This window comes from Pseudorca crassidens, chromosome 9 (assembly GCF_039906515.1).
Source record: "Pseudorca crassidens isolate mPseCra1 chromosome 9, mPseCra1.hap1, whole genome shotgun sequence".
NCBI classification, from domain to species: Eukaryota; Metazoa; Chordata; class Mammalia; order Artiodactyla; family Delphinidae; genus Pseudorca; species Pseudorca crassidens.
The window spans coordinates 32,708,962-32,729,525 of record NC_090304.1 but is presented as its reverse complement, the minus strand read 5'-3'; the positions used below and the strand labels follow the sequence as shown (position 1 = coordinate 32,729,525).

Sequence of the window (20,564 nt, the reverse complement as noted above, 5' to 3'; positions counted from 1 at the left end):
TTACAGGAAGACAATTTACTGTCGCCTATCAAAATTAACGTGTCAACTTTAGAGTGAAATATTTCCACTTCTGGGAACATACGTCATAGAAAATTTTAGGAAAAATATTTTTACCCATTTATATGGACTTCATTACTTTTCAAGAAAGAAAGAAAAATTGAAAACACCTTAAATGTCCAGTGGTGAAATATACTACAGTATGGGCATAATGGATTTTAATATGGATAGACATGGAAAGAGCTCCAAGACAGCTGCAAAACATGACTGCATGAGGGTCATATTTTTTGTTTTATGTTACGGGGAAAAAACATGTATTGGAAGATAAACATGCACTCATTTGTAAGTGTAAGAAGATCTGATAAGAGCTAACCAATGCTTGCTTCTGTCAAGGTAGTTTACTTCTACAGAGTAACTGATTTCCCCTTTCATAAGGTCTTTGAATGATTGAATCTAGAGTGGTGCTATTAACACTTTCGGCTATATTTTTCTGATAAATGATTTCTTCATGGTTCTTAGTGTATTTGCCAGAAAATAAAGGAATTAAAATTGTTTTTCCTTTCCTCATGATGTTATTTGAATGCCAGATATGAGAATGAAATTAAAAGATAATTATAAATAATTATAAAGGAAATGCTATTCATAATTTTATTTAATGGCAAATAATAAATGGCAAATAAATCCAAATGCTGAAAACTTATATATGCAACAGTGATGGAAGAAATCACACAGATTAAGTTCTGTGATGGGCACAGTGAACTTTTATCTATAAAGAAGTCCTAGCCAATCAGTATGTTCTTAACAGTATAAGGGCAAGGACAGTGGACGCTGGAGACTGACTGATACACTTCCTTGATATGTTCTTGGAAATTATTATTCCTATGACTCAATTTCTTCAGCGGTAAAGTGGAATTAATACTAGTGTTTATTTTTTATTTATTTATTTATTTTTTACACGGACCTCTCACTGTTGTGGCCCCTTCCGGACGCGCAGGCTCAGCGGCCATGGCTCACGGGCCCAGGTGCTCCACGGCATGTGGGATCTTCCCGGACCGGGGCACGAACCCGTGTCCCCTGCATCGGCAGGCGGACTCTCAACCACTGCGCCACCAGAGAAGCCCCAATACTAGTGTTTATTAATACTAGTGTTTATCTCATAGAGTTTTTCTGAAGATTAGATGAGTGAATGAATATATGTAAGACCATCTTGCATATAATACATTGTCAGTGCTTGTTATCTAGCACTGTGATTTATTATGGTCACTTAAGATAATTTTAGAGATGTGTTTATTGTCACAAATATTCAGGAAAAAAATCATGTCATGAAGTAAGGTTGTATAATTAGAAGTAGATGACGATGTGCCTTGCTGTTCATTATTTGACTTCGCTAATAAGTCTGAAAGGAAACCTGGGGCATTAATAACTATCTTATTACTGGCTGATTACTGTTCATCAGTGAAAATCTCAAGGCCAGGGAGAAATATTGAGGTTCTTGCAGTGGAGCATTCCAATTTCCTTCAAACAAGAGGAATATGAAGAGTGTTAGAAACCTGCATTTAAAAAATGAGAAAAGGCAAAGAATTGTAATTGAAACCTATTGCAGATGACGTGCATTTATTAATCATGACTAAGGCCATTGGTAGACCCAGTTACTTTGTAATTCTGCAGAAAGACTGTAAATTCATCAAATTTCTCAGTCATAAATATTTTATACTTTTAAAAATGAATTATCTACTGTGGGTTCAAAGACTTACATAAGTTGCTGCAACCAACACATGACAATCTGTGTGAGGTCGTGTAGCATTGCATTTTACAGACAAAGAAACTAAAGATGAGAGAATTTGAGCTATTTTCCTACAAGTTTAGTGTTGAACTTGTCAACCCAACTTTGACTAAAAAGCTGTTCATACAATGGATTCTCTGTCAGTGAAGGGCTGTGTTTAACTGTTGCCTAAACCAGAGACATGGCAACATTAATAACTAACTCCTTCCCACTCTTTCCCTATAACACACACACACATACAAAATAAAAAAAATTAATTATACATTATTGATTCCGTTTTGTATGTTTTGCTGAAATCGAGCCAAGCTTCCCTGTCTCTACTGCTTCTAAACTAATTTAGGCCACCACAGTCTTTTCCGTGGCTTATTTCAATGGTAACTGCCTTAACAGTCTCCTTTTTTCTAGATTTTTCCATCCTCCAGTGCATTTCCCAGTCTTTAGCCAGGGAAATCTTTGAAAAACATAAAACTGACCATGTCACTCCCTGCTTAAAACCTTTCAATTGCTTCCCCTTGATGCCTTTTTTTTTTTTCTTTTTTTTTATAGATAAGTTTATGTGTGTCATATTTTTTTTAACTTTTTATTTTATATTGGAGTATAGCCAATTAACAATGTTGTGATAGTTTCAGGCGCACAGCAAAGCAACTCAGCCATACATATACATGTATCCATTCTCCCCCAAACTCCCCTCCCATCCAGGCTACCACATAACACTGAGCAGAGTTCCCTGTGCTATACGGTAGGCCCTTGTTGGTTATCCATTTTAAATACAGCAGTGTGTGCATGTCGATTCCAAACTCCCTAACTATCCCTTCCCCACACCCTTTCCCCCGGGAACCATAAGTTCGTTCTCTAAGTCTGTGAGTTTGTTTCTATTTTGTAAATAAGTTCGTTTGTATCATTTCTTTTTAGATTCCGTATATAAGGGATATCATACGATACCTCTCTTTCTCTGTCTGACTTACTTCATTAAGTATGATAATCTCTAGGTCAATCCAAGTTGCTGCAAATGGCATTATTTCATTCTTTTAAATGGCTGAGTAATGTTCCATTGTATATATGTACCACATCTTCTTTATCCAGTCCTCTGTTGATGGACATTTAGATTGCTTCCATGTCCTCCCCTAGTTTTCCAAGCAATGCCCATACTCCTAATCATCATTTAAGAGTTTTGCATACTTTTGCTCATGCTCTCCATATCCTCATTTCAGCAGCAAATCTCTCTATCCCCATTTTCTACTCCAAACCTTCTGACATTTATGCACTTATTTTTTAATTCAATAAGCTCATTTTCATTAGTATTTACATGTGCTTTCCCCCTTTCATATAGCTAAATTCTATTTATCTTTCAAAATGCGTATATTTTATATTACTTTTACCAGGAATTCTTCTCTGGATTTCTGATTCTAATCTCTAATCACCTGTGTGTACCAATTAATCATTTTTTTTTACATCTTTATTGGAGTATAATTGCTTTATAACAAAGTGAATCAGTTATACATATACATATGTTCCCATATCTCTTCCCTCTTGAGTCTCCCTCCCTCCCACCACCCCCCATCCCACCCCTCTAGGTGGTCACAAAGCACCGAGCTGATCTCCCTGTGCTATGTGGCTGCTTCCCACTAGCTATCTATTTTACTTTTGGTACTGTATATATGTCCATGCCACTCTCTCACCTTGTCACAGTTTACCCTTCCCCCTCCCCATATCCTCAAGTCCATTCTCTAGTAGGTCTGTGTCTTTATTCCTGTCTTACCCCTAGGTTTTTCATGACATTTTTTTCCCCTTAAATTCCATATATATGTGTTAGCATACGGTATTTGTCTTTCTCTTTCTGACTTACTTCATTCTGTATGACAGACTCTAGGTCCATCCACCTCATTACAATAGCTCATTTTTTTTTTTCAAGTGATTTCTAAATGAATGATTTATTCTAACTTCCACTTTTTTTTTTTAACATCTTTATTGGGGTATAATTGCTTTACAATGGTGTGTTAGTTTCTGCTTTATAACAAAGTGAATCGGTTATACATATACATATGTTCCCATATATCTTCCCTCTGGCATCTCCCTCCCTACCACCCTCCCTATCCCACCCCTCCAGGCGGTCACAAAGCACCGAGCCGATATCCCTGTGCCATGCGGCTGCTTCCCACTAGCTATCTACCTTACGTTTGTTAGTGTGTATATGTCCATGAGTCTCTCTCGCCCTGTCACAGCTCACCCTTCCCCCTCCCCATATCCTCAAGTCCATTCTCCAGTAGGTCTGTGTCTTTATTCCTGTCTTACCCCTAGGTTCTTCATGACATTTTTTTTTCTTCTTAAATTCCAGATATATGTGTTAGCATACGGTATTTGTCTTTTTCTTTCTGACTTACTTCACTCTGTATGACAGACTCTAGGTCTATCCACCTCATTACAAATAGCTCAATTTTGTTTCTTTTTATGGCTGAGTAATATTCCATTGTATATATGTGCCACATCTTCTTTATCCATTCATCTGATGATGGGCACTTAGGTTGTTTCCATCTCTGGGCTATTGTAAATAGAGCTGCAATGAACATTTTGATACATGACTCTTTATGAATTTTGGTTTTCTCAGGGCATATGCCCAGTAGTGGGATTGCTGAGTCATATGATAGTTCTATTTGTAGTTTTTTAAGGAACCTCCATACTGTTCTCCATAGGGGCTGAACCAATTCACATTCCCACCAGCAGTGCAAGAGTGTTCCCTTTTCTCCACACCCTCTCCAGCATTTATTGTTTCTAGATTTTTTGATGATGGCCATTCTGACTGCTGTGAGATGATATCTCATTGTAGTTTTGATTTGCATTTCTCTAATGATGTTGAGCATTCTTTCATGTGTTTGTTGGCAGTCTGTATATCTTCTTTGGAGAAATGTCTATTTAGGTCTTCTGCCCATTTTTGGATTGCGTTGTTTGTTTTTTTTGTTATTAAGCTGCATGAGCTGCTTGTAAATTTTGGAGATTAATCCTTTGTCAGTTGCTTCATTTGCAAATATGTTCTCCCATTCTGAGGGTTGTCTTTTGGTCTTGTTTATGGTTTCCTTTGCTGTGCAAAAGCTTTGAAGTTTCATTAGGTCCCATTTGTTCATTTTTGTTTTTCTTTCCATTACTCTAGGAGGTGGGTCAGAAAGAATCGTGCTGTGATTTATGTCATAGAGTGTTCTGCCTATGTTTTCCTCTAAGAGTTTGATAGTTTCTGGCCTTACATTTAGGTCTTTAATCCATTTTGAGCTTATTTTTGTGTATGGTGTTAGGGAGTGATCTAATCTCATACTTTTACATGTAGCTGTCCAGTTTTCCCAGCACCACTTATTGAATAGGCTGTCCTTTCTCCACTATACATTCCTGCCACCTTTATCAAAGACAAGGTGTCCATATGTGTGTGGGTTTATCTCTGGGCTTTCTATCCTGTTCCATTGATCTATCTTTCTGTTTTTGTGCCAGTACCATAGTGTCTTGATAACTGTAGCTTTGTAGTATAGTCTGAAGTCAGGGAGCCTGATTCCTCCAGCTCCTTTTTCCATTCTCAAGATTGCTTTGGCTTCGGGGTCTTTTGTGTTTCCATACAAATTGTGAAATTTTTTGTTCTAGTTTTGTGAAAAATGCCAGTGGTAGTTTGATAGGGATTGCATTGAATCTATAGATTGCTTTGGGTAGTAGAGTCATTTTCACAATGTTGATTCTTCCAATCCAAGAACATGGTATATCTCTCCATCTGTTTGTATCATCTTTAATTTCTTTCATCAGTGTCTTATAATTTTCTGCATACAGGTCTTTTGTCTCCTTAGGTAGGTTTATTCCTAGATATTTTATTCTTTTTGTTGCAATGGTAAATGGGACTGTTTTCTTAATTTCTCTTTCAGATTTTTCATCATTAGTATATAGGAATGCCAGAGATTTCTGTGCATTAATTTTGTATCCTGCTACGTTACCAAATTCATTGATTAGCTCTAGTAGTTTTCTGGTAGCATCTTCAGGATTCTCTATGTATAGGATCATGTCATCTGCAAACAGTGACAGCTTTACGTCTTCTTTTCCGATTTGGATTCCTTTTATTTCCTTTTCTTCTCTGATTGCTGTGGCTAAAACTTCCAAAACTATGTTGAATAAGAGTGGTGAGAGTGGGCAACCTTGTCTTGTTCCTGATCTTAGTGGAAATGCTTTCAGTTTTTCACCATTGAGGATGATGTTGGCTGTGGGCTTGTCATATATGGCCTTTATTATGTTGAGGAAAGTTCCCTCTATGCCTACTTTCTGGAGGGTTTTTATCATAAATGGGTGTTCAATTTTGTCAAAAGCTTTCTCTGCATCTATTGAGATGATCATATGGTTTTTCTCCTTCAATTTGTTAATATGGTGTATCACATTGATAGATTTGCGTATATTGAAGAATCCTTACATTCCTGGAATAAACCCCACTTGATCATGGTGTGTGATCCTTTTAATGTGCTGTTGGATTCTGTTTGCTAGTATTTTGTTGAGGATTTTTGCATCTATGTTCATCAGTGATATTGGCCTGTAGTTTACTTTCTTTGTGACATCCTTGTCTGGTTTTGGTATCAAGGTGATGGTGGCCTCGTAGAAGGAATTTGGGAGTGTTCCTCCCTCTGCTATATTTTGGGACAGTTTGAGAAGGATAGGTGTTAGCGCTTCCCTAAATGTTTGATAGAATTCGCCTGTGAAGCCATCTGGTCCTGGGCTTTTGTTTGTTGGAAGATTTTTAATCACAGTTTCAATTTCAGTGCTTGTGATTGGTCTGTTCATATTTTCTATTTCTTTTTGATTCAGTCTTGGCAGGTTGTGCATTTCTAAGAATTTGTCCATTTCTTCCAGATTATCCATTTTATTGGCATAGAGTTGCTTGTAGTAATCTCTCATGATCTTTTGTATTTCTGCAGTGTCAGTTGTTACTTCTCCTTTTTCATTTCTAATTCTATTGATTTGAGTCTTCTCCCTTTTTTTCTTGATGAGTCTGGCTAGTGGTTTATCTATTTTGTTTATCTTCTCAAAGAACCAGCATTTAGTTTTATTGATCTTTGCTATTGTTTCCTTCATTTCTTTTTCATTTATTTCTGATCTGATTTTTATGATTTCTTTCCTTCTGCTAGCTTTGGGGTTTTTTTGTTCTTCTTTCTCTAATTGCTTTAGGTGCAAGGATACGTTGTTTATTCGAGATGTTTCCTGCTTCTTAACGTGGGCTTGTATTGCTATAAACTTCCCCCTTAGAACTGCTTTTGCTGCATCCCATAGGTTTTCGGTCGTCGTGTCTCCATTGTCATTTGTTTCTAGGTATTTTTTTATTTCCTCTTTGATTTCTTCAGTGATCACTTCATTATTTAGTAGTGTATTGTTTAGCCTCCATGTGTTTGTAGTTTTTACAGATCTTTTCCTGTAATTGACATCTATTCTCATGGCGTTGTGGTTGGAAAGGATACTTGATACAATTACAATTTTCTAAAATTTACCAAGGCTTGATTTGTGACCCAAGATATGATCTATCATGGAGAATGTTCCATGAGCACTTGAGAAAAATGTGTATTGTGTTGTTTTTGGATGGAGTGTCCTATAAATATCAATTAAGTCCATCTTGTTTAATGTATCATTTAAAGCTTGTGTTTCCTTATTGATTTTCATTTTGGATGATCTGTCCATGGGTGAAAGTGGGGTGTTAAAGTCCCCTACTATGAATGTGTTACTGTCGATTTCCCCTTTTATGGCTGTTAGTATTTGCCTTATGTATTGAGGTGCTCCTATGTTGGGTGCATAAATATTTACAATTGTTATATCTTCTTCTTGGATTGATCCCTTGATCATTATGTAGTGTCCTTCTTGTTTCTTCTAATAGTCCTTATTTTAAAGTCTATATTGTCTGATATGAGAATTGCTACTCCAGCTTTCTTTTGGTTTCCATTTTCATGGAATATCTTTTTCCATCCACTTACTTTCAGTCTGTATGTGTGTCTAGGTCTGAAGTGGGTCTCTTGTAGACAGCATATAAAAGGGTCTTGTTTTTGTATCCATTCAGCCAATCTGTGTCTTTTGGTGGGAGCATTTAGTCCATTTACATTTAAGGTAATTATCGATATGTATGTTCCTATTCCCATTTTCTTAATTGTTTTGGGTTTGTTATTATAGGTCTTTTCCTTCTCTTGTGTTTCTTGTCTAGAGAAGTTCCTATAGCATTTGTTGTAAAGCTGGTTTGGTGATGCTGAACTCTCTCAGCTTTTGCTTGTCTGTAAAGGTTTTAATTTCTCCATCATATCTGAATGAGATCCTTGCTGGGTAGAGTAGTCTTGGTTGCAGGTTTTTCTCCTTCATCACTTTCAGTATGTCCTGCCACTCCCTTCTGGCTTGTAGGGTTTCTGCTGAGAGATCAGCTGTTAACCTTACGGGGATTCCCTTGTGTTTTATTTGTTGTTTTTCCCTTGCTGCTTTTAATGTGCCCTCTTTGTATTTAATTTTTGACATTTTGATTAATATGTGTCTTGGCGTATTTCTCCTTGGATTTATCCTGTATGGGACTCTCTGTGCTTCCTGGACTTGATTAACTATTTCCTTTCCCATATTAGGGAAGTTTTCAACTATAATCTCTTCAAATATTTTCTCAGTCCCTTTCTTTTTCTCTTCTTCTTCTGAAACCCCTATAATTCGAATGTTGGTGTGTTTAATGTTGTCCCAGAGGTCTCTGAGACTGTCCTCAGTTCTTTTCATTCTTTTTTCTTTATTCTGCTCTTCAGTAGTTGTTTCCACTATTTTATCTTCCAGGTCACTTATCTGTTCTTCTGCCTCAGTTATTCTGCTATTGATCCCATCTAGAGTACTTTTAATTTCATTTATTGTGTTGTTCATCGTTGCTTGTTTCATCTTTAGTTCTTCTAGGTCCTTGTTAACTGTTTCTTGCATTTTGTCCATTCTACTTCCAAGATTTCGGATCATCCTTACTATCATTATTCTGAATTCTTTTTCAGGTAGACTGCCTATTTCCTCTTCATTTGTTAGGTCTGGTGCATTTTGATCTTGCTCCTTTATCTGCTGTGTGTTTTTCTGTCTTCTCATTTTGCTTATCTTACTGTGTTTGGGGTCTCCTTTTTGCAGGCTGCAGGTTCGTAGTTCCCGCTGTTTTTGATGTCTGTCTCCAGTGGCTAAGGTTGGTTCAGTGGGTTGTGTAGGCTTCCTGGTGGAGGGGACTAGTGCCTGTGTTGTGGTGGATGAGGCTGGATCTTGTCTCTCTAGTGGGCAGGTTCACGTCTGGTGGTGTGTTTTGGGGAGTCTGTGGCCTTATTATTATTTTAGGCAGCCTCTCTGCTAATGGGTGGGGTTGTGTTCCTGTTTTGCTAGTTGTTTGGCATAGGTTATCCAGTACTGTAGCTTGCTGGTCGTTGAGTGAAGCTGGGTGCTTGTGTTAAGATGGAGGTATCTGGGAGATTTTCGCCGTTTGATATTATGTGGAGCTGGGAGGTCTCTTGTTGACCAGTGTCCTGTAGTTGGCTCTCCTACCTCAGAGGCAGAGCCCTGACTCCTGGCTGGAGCACCAAGAGCCTTTCATCCACACAGCTCAGAATAAAAGGAAGAAAAAGTAGAGAGAATTAGTAGAACTATGAGGAAAGAAAGAAAGGAAGGAAGGAAGGAAGAAAGAAAGAAAGAAAGAAAGAAAGAAAGAAGCAAAGAAGGAAAGAAGGCAAGAAGCAAAGGAGGGTGGGAGGGAGGGAGGAAGGAAGGAAGGAGGGAAAGAAGGAAAAAAGAAACAAAGAAGATACAGTAAAGTATAATAAAGTTATTGAATTAAAAAATACTTATTTAGAAAAAAATAAAAGAGACGGATAGAACCTTAGGACAAATGTTGGAAGCAAAGCTATACAGACAAAGTCTTACACAGAAGCATACACATACACCCTCACAAAAAGAGGTAAAGGGGAAAAAAACTCATAAATCTTGCTCTCAGAGACCACCTCCTCATTTTGGGATGATTCGTTGTCTAAAGGATGGAAAGAAAGAAAGAAAGAGAGAAAGAAAGAAAGGAAGAAAGGAAGAAAGGAAGAAAGAATAATAAAGTTATTAAAATTAATTATTAAGAAAAAAAATTTAAAAAAAACCATGGCCGGATAGAACCCTAGGGTAAATGGTGGAAGCAAAACTATACAGACAAGATCTCACACAGAAGCATACACATAAACATTCACAAAAAGAGGAAAAGGGGAAAAAAATCATAGATCTTGCTCTCGAAGCCCACCTCCCTCCTCAATTTGGGATGACTCGTCTATTCATGTATTCCACAGATGCAGGGTACATCAAGTTGTTTGTGGAGCTTTAATCCGCTGCTTCTGAGGCTGCTGGGAGAGATTTCCCTTTCTCTTCTTTGTTCTCACAGCTCCCAGGGCTCAGCTTTGGATTTGGCCCTGCCTCTGCGTGTAGGTCGCTGGAGGGCGTCTGTTTTTTGCTCAGACAGGACGGGGTTAAAGGAGCCGCTGATTCGGGGGCTCTGGCGCACTCAGGCCGGGGGGGAGGGAGGGGCACTGCGTGCGGGGCGGGCCTGCGGCGGCAGAGGCCGGCGTGACGTTGCACCAACCTGAGGCCTGCGGTGCGTTCTCCCGGGGAAGTTGTCTCTGGATCCCGGGAACCTGGCAGTGGCGGGCTGCACAGGCTCCGCGGAAGAGGGGTGCGGAGAGTGACCTGTGCTCGCACACAGGCCCCTTGGTGGCGGCAGCAGCAGCCTTAGCGTCTCCCGTCCCTCTCTGGGGTTCGCGCTTTTAGCCACGGCTCGCGCCCATCTCTGGAGTTCCTTTAAGCAGAGCTCTTAAACCCCTCTCCTCGCGCACCAGGAAACAGAGAGGTAAGAAAAAGTCTCTTGCCTCTTCGGCAGGTCCAGACTTTTCCCCGGACTCCCTCTCGGCTAGCCGTGGTGCACTAACCCCTTCAGGCTACGTTCAAGCCGCCAACCCCAGTCCTCTCCCTGTGCTCCGACCGAAACTGAAACCCGAGCCTCAGCTCGCAGCCCCGCCCGTCCCGGCGGGTGAGCAGACAAGCCTCTCGGGCTGGTGATTGCCGGTCGGCACCGATCCTCTGTGCGGGAATCTCCCCGCTTTGCCTTCCGCACCCGTTGCTGTGCACTCCTCCGCGGCGCCGAAGCTTTCCCCCTCGGCCTCCCGCAGTCTCCGCCCGCGAAGGGGCTTCCTAGTGTGTGGAAACTTTTCCTCCTTCACAGCTCCCTCCCACTGGTGCAGGTGCCGTCCCTATTCTTTTGTCTCTGTTTTTTCTTTTTTTCTTTTGCCCTACCCAGGTACGTGGGGAATTTCTTGCCTTTTGGGAGGTCTGAGGTCTTCTGCCAGCGTTCAGTAGGTGTTCTGTAGGAGTTGTTCCACGTGTAGATGTATTTCTGGTGTATCTGTGGGGAGGAAGGTGATCTCCGCGTCTTACTCTTCCGCCATCTTCAAGGTCCCCCTAACTTCCACTTTGAAGTATAAATACTCCTGTTGCTAAAGGATCCACATTTCATCTAGAAAGGACATAAATCTGGCAATCTCACTTCAGGCTTAGCCCATCACCTTTCTTCCTTTCGCGTTTAGTCTGTTTCACTCGCTCATAGCGGGGCGCATGTAGAGGCCTTGCCACCTGCTCTTCAAACGAGAGCTCCCCGTGAAACGGCTGAGCCGACACCTCAGCTCGGGACGTGCGCTGAAGCTCCTCGCAGGACACGCAACTCCCAATAGCTCATTTTTAACCTTTCCCTATCAGGTATAGTTCTGTGCTGGACTGACAACTGTTTCCTTGTCTACATTCTTCCCCCACACGTGCACACTTGCTATAATATATATAAATACACACACACACAAATATACACACTACTTGTTCATTCATTCCTTAAGTAGGATCTTAGGGTAGTAACTTAATTTTTCTGAGCCCAGTCTTTTATATCGGCAAAATTAGAATTACAATACCTGTCTTATTATCTTGCAAAGTCCATATGAGAAAAATGGGAAAAAATGTACATATATATGTATGATAATAAGTCTTTCCTTCCTTGTAATAGAGAACAAGTCTGTTCAAATTTCACTGTAATTACTATAGTTATTGACTGATTTTTAGAGGTATTTTCTTTAATAGCAATAGAGATTTTGAAAGGGATGCCTTTTCAGTGCACTTCATTCCCTACAAACCAAGGGCGAAGCAAAGCCCCTCCATTCTGCTCTGGTTCCACCCCCAAGTTTGTCCCCCCAGTGTCAGAACCTGTCTATATCTCTGATCTACCTTGGTTCAAATCAAATCTCTTGCTGTAAAACTTCAATGACCTTAGAAAAAAGTGTGTAATGTCATGGAAAATATCTGTTTTCCAAGAGGTATCTGATAAACTGTTATACATGCAAAAGATGTGCAGTGTTGTTCTGGAAACTGTAGCCTGGATAGTCCTCAATGCAAAATGAAACATTTCTTTAAAAAACTGGTATTTCAATTTTCCCTTTTTAGATGAACTAATAAAAACCAAACATCTGGGCCTCCCTGGTGGCGCAGTGGTTGAGAGTCCGCCTGCCGATGTAGGGGACACGGGTTTGTGCCCCGGTCTGGGAAGATCCCACATGCCGCGGAGCGGCTGGGCTCGTGAGCCATGGCCGCTGACCCTGTGTGTCCGGAGCCTGTGCTCCGCAACGGTAGAGGCCACAGCGTGAGAGGCCCACGTACCGCAAAAAAAAAAAAAATCCTAGTAATAATTGGTTTCAGTTTATCTAGATTTTGCTTAAAATGCAAGGGTCTGTGATTATGGCCAAAGTGGCTAGAGCCAAATGAAGGAATTTGGGGGGCCCTCATGCCTTTTCTTTCTGTGTTAGACAGGACTCTGGAGAGCTAGAAAAGCAGCTGAAGCAAGTCTTGAAGGAGCGGAGCACCATCCTCCGCCAGCTGACAAAAACATCAAGAGAACTTGATGGAATTAAAGTCAACCTTCAGGTGAGATGAAAACTAATTTTCTCAGCAGCAAAGGGTAAGGAGTCACCTGGTTTGTCTCAGTGGGTTAACATGTAAAGACTTCTGCATTTTCGTTTACCAGTTTTGAATATATTTCTGGGCTTGAACATGGGAGTTATTATTTATTATTATATGAGCTTTGAAAAGAAATGTCATTTGAAATGCAGTCTGGGAATCTGTGGTTTGCAAATTCAGGAATGAGAAAACTGTGTGCTTGGCAAAGCCATCAATTTCTCACAGTTTCTAAGATCAGTTTGACCCCTGTGTTTTTTATATTACAAAATGATGAAAAGCAGTTATGGCTAAGAGTCATAAATGAATATAGAAATGATCTCCTGAAGAGAACTTTAAATTCCACAAAGGATAGTTCTGAAAATTCTTTAATAAACCTCATTACTAAAATGGGTAAATGCCTTGCAAAGGAAAGTGTCATCTGTGAAAATGTATTAGTACTCAGAGAAATCTAAATCAAAAACCAAAGACAAGATCTATATCTGATAAGAAAAGTTTCTGAAACATCTGAGAATATATTTTAATATTTTCCTTTAACATTGTATTTTTGAATACATACTGATACTAAAAGCTTTGTATGTATTTATTATAGGATTTAATTCTCCTAATATATCAATGAGGGTAGGCACTATAAATGTGAGTTTTCTTGTTACACATGAGGAATCATGCTTGAATGTCACAAAGGAAACCAGAGTTTAAATGCAGGCAGTCTGACTCCACAGCCGGTCTGTTAGTTATCGCACTGAACCAAGTTTCTGAACCTTGTGTAATCACCATTGTTCTTAGCTTTTTAGTCCCATGATGATGATTATGGTGTCAGTAAGCACTACAGTTTATTGAATGTGGTCTCTTGTGTTAGGTCCTCTTTCTCCAATTTTTAATTAATTTTCACATGATGATTATGCTATGATTATTATTAGCCTCATTTTACAAGTGAGAAAACAGAGTTAGAAAAGGGCTTGGAATCTGAGAGCACAGAGAAAGTTAGGCGGTGGATCTGGTATTTTGAACCCAACACCCAAGCTCTTGTTCCAGAAGTTGTATTACATCTTGAGAACATGAAAATAGCAGAAAATTTACTCACACTCCAGTAGGATACAGTGACAGGTAGCAAGATGGTAACAGTGCAGGAATAACAGTTCTATGGTAGAAGTTTGCACAGAGCATTAGGGACGCACTGACTAGGATGAAAATGGGTGCATATTGATTTCCATATAGGAAGTTGAGGCCGGAATGCTACCTTTTCATTAAGTAGAAATTCACAAGTTTTATGAGACTTCAAAGAATATTTAAGACACTTGCACCTTCTTAGAGGCATGAAACACCTGGCACGTTGAGAATTTTTCAAGCTTATGGTGAAATAAATGCCCATGAGTGGTCAGTACTTCCAGCCAGGACACTCAGTATCTCTATACTAGCAGCCTAAGTTAAGTCAACCTAAGTGTCCATCGACAGATGAATGGATAAAGAAGATGTGGCACATATATACAATGGAATATTACTCAGCCATAGCAAGAAACGAAATTGAGTTATTTGTAGTGAAGTGGATGGACCTAGAGACTGTCATACAGAGTGAAGTAAGTCAGAAAGAGAAAAACAAGTACCGTAAATACCGTATGCTAACATATATATAGAATCCAAAAAAAAAGACATCGAATTACAGTCTAGGAAATTACTTGAAATAAATGTACAATTTTGTGGAGTTACTTTTTGAAAGGGTAATACATCTATCACTAAATGTAATTGCAATCTTTTAAAATGCCTTTTTTAAATTTTGTGACAGCCATTGTGCAAGGTGTTTTTTATTTAATTTTTATCTTATTAAATCCCCTCAACAAGCTTTTCACAAAATAAGATAATATTTTACTCATTGTACAGTGAGGAAATGAAATTCAAAGAGGCCACAGGAATCTCCCAAAGTCATACATCTAATAAATGTTGATTCCAGGTTTCAAACTCATAGTAAATAAATAAATATATTGCCCATTGTACACATTTTTTTCATATTTTTTTCCGGTGGGGCTTCATAAAGACATGAACTTTGAAAGCCTTGTTCACCTCTGTAACCATAGCACCTGGATGGCATCACAATATAGATCCATATATAAACATTGTATTAATTAAGTAGTAGGTATATCAATCTTTGCTATCCTTAAAGTCATCAAAATTATTTTCCAAGACGTATACCCCACTTCTCTGGACATTGCTGGGGAAATAATAATCAAATACTAATGATTTCTTCTAATTGGATACATTTTTCAGACCCTCATCTGCATACCTACCCTTTTCATATTTTCATTTCTTCATTTCATGTTTTGTTTTGTTTTTAATTTCTTGAGGATAGTGCCATGCCCTTTTTTTTTTTTTTTTTGCCATGCCCTTTTAATCTTTGTTTCCTTCACAATGCCTGGAGTGTAGCAGATGGTAAAATGAATAAGCATATTTTTATTATACTTTTCACCAAGTGCTTTCACACATCTATTATCCCCTTTGAGTTTTCCAGTAACTGTCTAATGTAGGCTCTTCACAATTCTCATCCCTGTTTATCAGATAAGGAAGTCAAAGTGCAGATTTTGTGACCTGTCCCAGGTCATGTGGCCATGATGCACTTTGAACTGTAAATCCCATGATTGGTGATTTTCCCCCAAACCTGCTTTTTTGTGTTTTACGTCAAGCTACTCTTTTCAAATAAACAGAGCACCTTTTATTGGCTGCTTCCTAATAATGATATCAATCAGTCATTTTAGGGAAAAGGGTTCTCTTGTGATGCTCACCCCACCACATCCATATCAGAATGCTTAACTTACTACATGAAAATTGTTTCTAGCATTAGGCTGAAAAAGTGGTGAAGGCAGACACTATGGCTTTGTTGTTAATTAAATATTAGGTAAGCAACATGTTTGCCATTCTTGTTATTGTCAGTTCCTTACCTGTCATAGCTGCTCTTTTTACAAACAATATTATTGTGTCTGTTTTAACTTTTAATATAAAAAAGGATAGGTCACCCTGTTAAATAATATACTAAGTATAAATAAGAAAATTTTCAGGGAAGGATTAACAGGTCAGATTCTCTAATGAGAAAAGCTCAGTGGGCTTTTCTCTTTTAATTAATTCAGGGTCTGTCAATGCTGAATTTGCCAGAGTAAATAAACAGTAATGACTGTTTTTTTTCTTTAATATACTATCTATACAGAACAGTTACAATTTTAAATGGCCCTAGTTTTTCTATGCATTGTAATGCGTTACTCATAAATAATAAATACGCAAGACCAAACAGGTGCATGCCATTTGACTGCTTTCATCCTGATGTATTATTACTTAGCTTATTTAGGGAGGCCTTTTATGTCCCCTTGTGTTTGTAGAAACTATGCCAGAATCAGTTTAACATGCCTGCAGAGAACATAGTAAAACTTCAGATGAAGAGCAGAAGATCTGTTTTATATTCACTTATAAAGAGACCTAGGTATTTGGAGAGTACTTTCTCCTCCACTGAACCTCTAAAGGCTGAATCTCAGTTCATTCCCTGTCACTCACTGTGTAGCACTTGCACCACTTGATGTCATAAATTGTGCATCCTGAGAGCCTATGTGCATCCTGAGAGCCATGGGGACCATCATGGCCTCGCTTGTACATTCTTATTTCAGGGCGTAAGTGCAGCCACCCCTTGTGCCATAAACACAAAAGTAAAGTAAGCTTCAATTTATCACATGAATAAGACTTCCTTTTCCCACTTTTCTTATCAGAATTTGAAAAACGATGAGAAATCTGCCAAAACTGATGTTCAGAAGCTTCTGGAAATAGGTCAGAAACAAAGGTAAGGCTGTGTTTTCCTTTTATTTTCTTAGTTCTTTTCCTCCATAGCCAAACTCCATTCAGAGATTTCACAAGAATAAGTTTATTCTAAATGCATTCATTTCTTTATATTCTTACTTACACTTTAATGTATAAGAATCTTGTTCAAATGTAGATCCTTATAAAATAAGTGTAGGGTGACTCTTGAGATTCTGCATTTCTAACACGTTCCCTGGTGATGGGTGATCCCGATACTGATGCTGCTTGTCTGCAGATCTCAATTCAACCGTTAAGGATCTGGAGTCCTTTCCTTTATCGTCCCACTAAGATGGGCCCACATAAGTCTGCCCATCAATAGATCCAATAACAATGACATCAGTGGGCCGTTGTTTTTTTTTTTTTCAGATTCTGTGATCTGAAGTTTATAACTTGTAGAGGACTTTGACCTTTTCTAATAGTATCAAAACTTGATCGTGGCGATAGTGGTGGGGGGTAGTAAGAAATGGGGTAAACTTAACGCAGTAGAATTGGAACAGTTTTATTATTGTTGCTGTGTTTATTTTGGAAGGAAGTGAATGATGAGCTAGATTTCTATGCAGTATTAAAAAAACTATATGACTTGAAATTGCTTCTCAAGGAAAAAAAAAAGCCAAGGTATTTTAAGGTAGAAACAAGCCAGCATTTGTTATTTGTTATACGTTTGCTAGAGGCTCTACTAGATGCTTTATATTTTTTTTTCTTGTTTCAACGCCACAAGTATAGATTAAATATTATTGTCCCCATTCAGTAAATGGGAAATTGTTGCTCAAAATGCTTAAGTGAATTGATGAGAGTTGTGTTAATTGGAATTTGCTCTGCTGTGTCTTACCCATAGCCATACCCTTTCAAGATAGTTTACTGATTCAAAGCAAAAAGCTGTTGAAAAAGTTGACAGATGCTACACTATGTAGTCCCTTCTCACCATCTTCTATCTTCTCCACTGTCCTTGCCTCTTGACCCAGAAACCTCATGGCATTGAAGCGATGACATGTTAAAAATCAAATCAAGCATCTTATATTGACTCTTGTTATTATTTAAATGGAATCATTATTTATTGAACATGAAATTCTCTCCAAAGTCCAGTATTAAAAAGATGTCATATAAAATGTGGGTCTGAGCATGTTTCCAAAATTACATGATTTTAAATTATTTTATTGGTTTGAAATAATCCACTTTTTAAAACACCTGTGCTCAATATCACACAAGTATATGTGATTCACTGAGTTAGTGGAGAATTATAAACAATATTTTCAATAGAAATAGCTAGTCAAAATGTTACCAAGCCTAAGCTTGTACTGCTCCCTGCACAACAGGCCAGTAATCAAGAGACGAGTTCTTGAGGCAAGAAATAGTGACTTTATTCAGAAAGCCATAAAAACCGAGAAGATCGTGGGCTTGTGTCCCAAAGAACCATCTTGCCTGAGTTAGAATTCAGGCTCCTTTTATATACTAAAACGGCAGCCTCCGGAGGGCATGTGTTAATTTTTTCTTCCCTGCAGTCACTCACAGGTAGACCTGGTCAGGATGTTTCCTGTGAGCTAAACAAAGGGATTTTAGCTTAATGCTCATTACCTGGGATGCAGGGTTCCCAGAGATGGACCATTATGTATAATTTAAGCTTATAGGCAACATCCCTTTAGTGATCAACTTGTAATAGAATACAAAATGTTCTTCCCTATTACAAAAACAGACCAAGAGTCATTGAAAATTATCACTTTTTGTAGAGTCTTCCATGTTGGGAAAAGATAATAAACAAAAACATAAAAATAGAAATGACTTCGGCATAATGCATGTGCAATACCAGTGAGAGGGTTGCAGTGACTGAAGAAGACAGATTGAGTCAGGAAAGATCAGAAAATAAAGCTGTTGTGCATAGACTGGGACCACTCAAAGGTTAGCTCAGTGTGGACTTCAGCATAAGCAACAGAAAACCCATTCATGTAGCTCTGTAAAGGAATGATATGATTAAAGAATTATATTAGGGGAATTATTCTGACAACATTGTTCAAGGCAGAAAGAAAGAGACATAGACCAGGTTGAGGAAAGGTCCCCTAGAGAAGAGACAGAGAGATCTCATCAGTGAGGACCATGGAGTGAAAGAGCAACAAAATCAGCCTTTCTTTATTGCAGGAGAGACACAGATGAAGAGACAGCCTTATGCATGATGTGAATAAGGAAAAACCTGTTCCTTTAGCTTACTGATATTTTCTTAATATGGTTGTTTCTACATGACACACAAAATATCCAGGCAAAAGAGGAAAAACATGGTTGGAGTTATTAAGAATTTCAGGCCATCATCTCTACATTTGGCATGGTATACAGATAGCCAGATGATGGACCAAGTTTTTCAATGAATGTGTTAAATGGAGCATATATTTTGCTATTGTGATTTCAAAGTTTTATCCAAAATTATAAAATTTGTTAAAATGCATAACTTGTATAATGTACACAAAGTCAGCATGGAAAATTCAATAAATCCTAACAATAGGTGATTTCTCAAAAGTATAATATATTTGATATATTAGTTTTTGCTGTTTAGTTAGAGTTATAAAAATCATGGTTATCTGAATGTGAAGGAGGCTATATATCTCATTTCCAAAATAAAAGAGATTAATAACAGTAAAAGAGAAAAAAGTTATCTCAGACTATAAAAAAGTATTAACTGATGGCAAATTTAGAAGTATTATCATAGCCTGAAAGACTAAAATGTATTGCAGATGCCATATACACCCAGTTCTCGGTAACTACATGTCCTCTGGGATCCTTGTCACCTGGCCCTTACCTGGCGAAGTAGTCCCTAAAAGTCATGCTGCTTTTATGTGTCTCTGACATCACGGGCTACAGTTAATTACCTCATAGGTGTCTCTACCAAAACAAAACTGAATCAGTTAGAATTTCCTTCTTGGAATTGTAACCAACAGGCAACTAATAAAGTCCCTCTGTGTAGCTGTACTAGATTGTAAGTAAGTAAACGCAGAGGATATGGCATGGTCGTAAACAACCAGGTAGTGAGAGCAGCATGTCTTTCTGCCAAAGAGGTACAGAGAAAGGAATGTGTATATGTGTGTTTGTGTGTGTAGTGTACGTGTGTGCGTGTGCACATGCACGCATACTTTTACATGAGAAGGAGAAAGTTGCATTGACTCTTGTTACATTTCAGAAATATTTAGACAGCTTAGGTAATATTCATAGAAGTGTCCTCCGGTTGATGGAGAGACTTTTAAGCCATACTATGTGAAGAGTGAGAATAAGTAACCAAAAAATAGAGACCCTGGGAGATAAAGGAGTACCCTGAAGTTTCTGAAAAGCTGTCTTGAAAATAAAAAGGAATAAAACATTTTGCTCTCTCCGGTGGATGGTGGGTAGAGATTTTGAGAAGGCAGTTTTGGACTCTGTGTACTAATGGATTTTAGTATATCGAGTTCTCTGTAAAGGAAAAGAATGCCTGAGATAGTGGCAAGGTTTCTATCTGTGATGTTATGACAATACAATCTGGTAACGACATGAAAAGAATACCTTCCTGTAGGGTGAGGTATTTTTATATTTATAATTGGGGATGGAAGATGTGTGAAACAGCTGCCTTTTAAAATCCCTTGTAACCATGAACTTCTATGGTAAAATGTACTCAACATCTGAGAAACCCTATCACAGTGTCGCTGGAGCCAACAGTTCTTTAGATTCAAGCTTCAGTTTAGTGCTAAATAGAGCCCAAGAGTAGCTCTACATAGTTTGTGCAAATCCCATTTGGTGGAGAGGGGGTGGTCGGAGTAGAACTGAGCAAGTTGTGGGACAGGAGTTTGGGGCCACCTAAAGCATGGGAGCAGTGAGAATGTGCAGAAATAAGTCTGAAAAAGGAGATGGAGAGGTTCAGAAGTTTCAAAAGTCCCGCTTTGCCATTCTGTCTGATAGCTTTCCTCGACATGAAAATGAGAATTCTGTACCTTCTCCAGCTTTT

At 38.5% G+C, this 20,564-nt stretch overlaps 1 protein-coding gene across 4 annotated transcripts in view; it reads left to right on the top strand.

The window, feature by feature from the left end:
* LUZP2 (leucine zipper protein 2) overlaps positions 1-20,564 on the top strand; it is a 449,267-nt gene that overhangs the window by 206,385 nt on the left and 222,318 nt on the right. For 3 of the 4 annotated variants that reach the window (XM_067749587.1, XM_067749584.1, XM_067749588.1), the window contains 2 exons: positions 12,635-12,748; positions 16,522-16,592. In XM_067749587.1, the coding sequence (XP_067605688.1) occupies positions 12,635-12,748; positions 16,522-16,592 (185 nt within the window). Of the gene's footprint in view, positions 1-12,630; positions 12,749-16,521; positions 16,593-20,564 lie in introns of all 4 variants that reach the window. The other variant, XM_067749585.1, reaches the window with a different exon arrangement.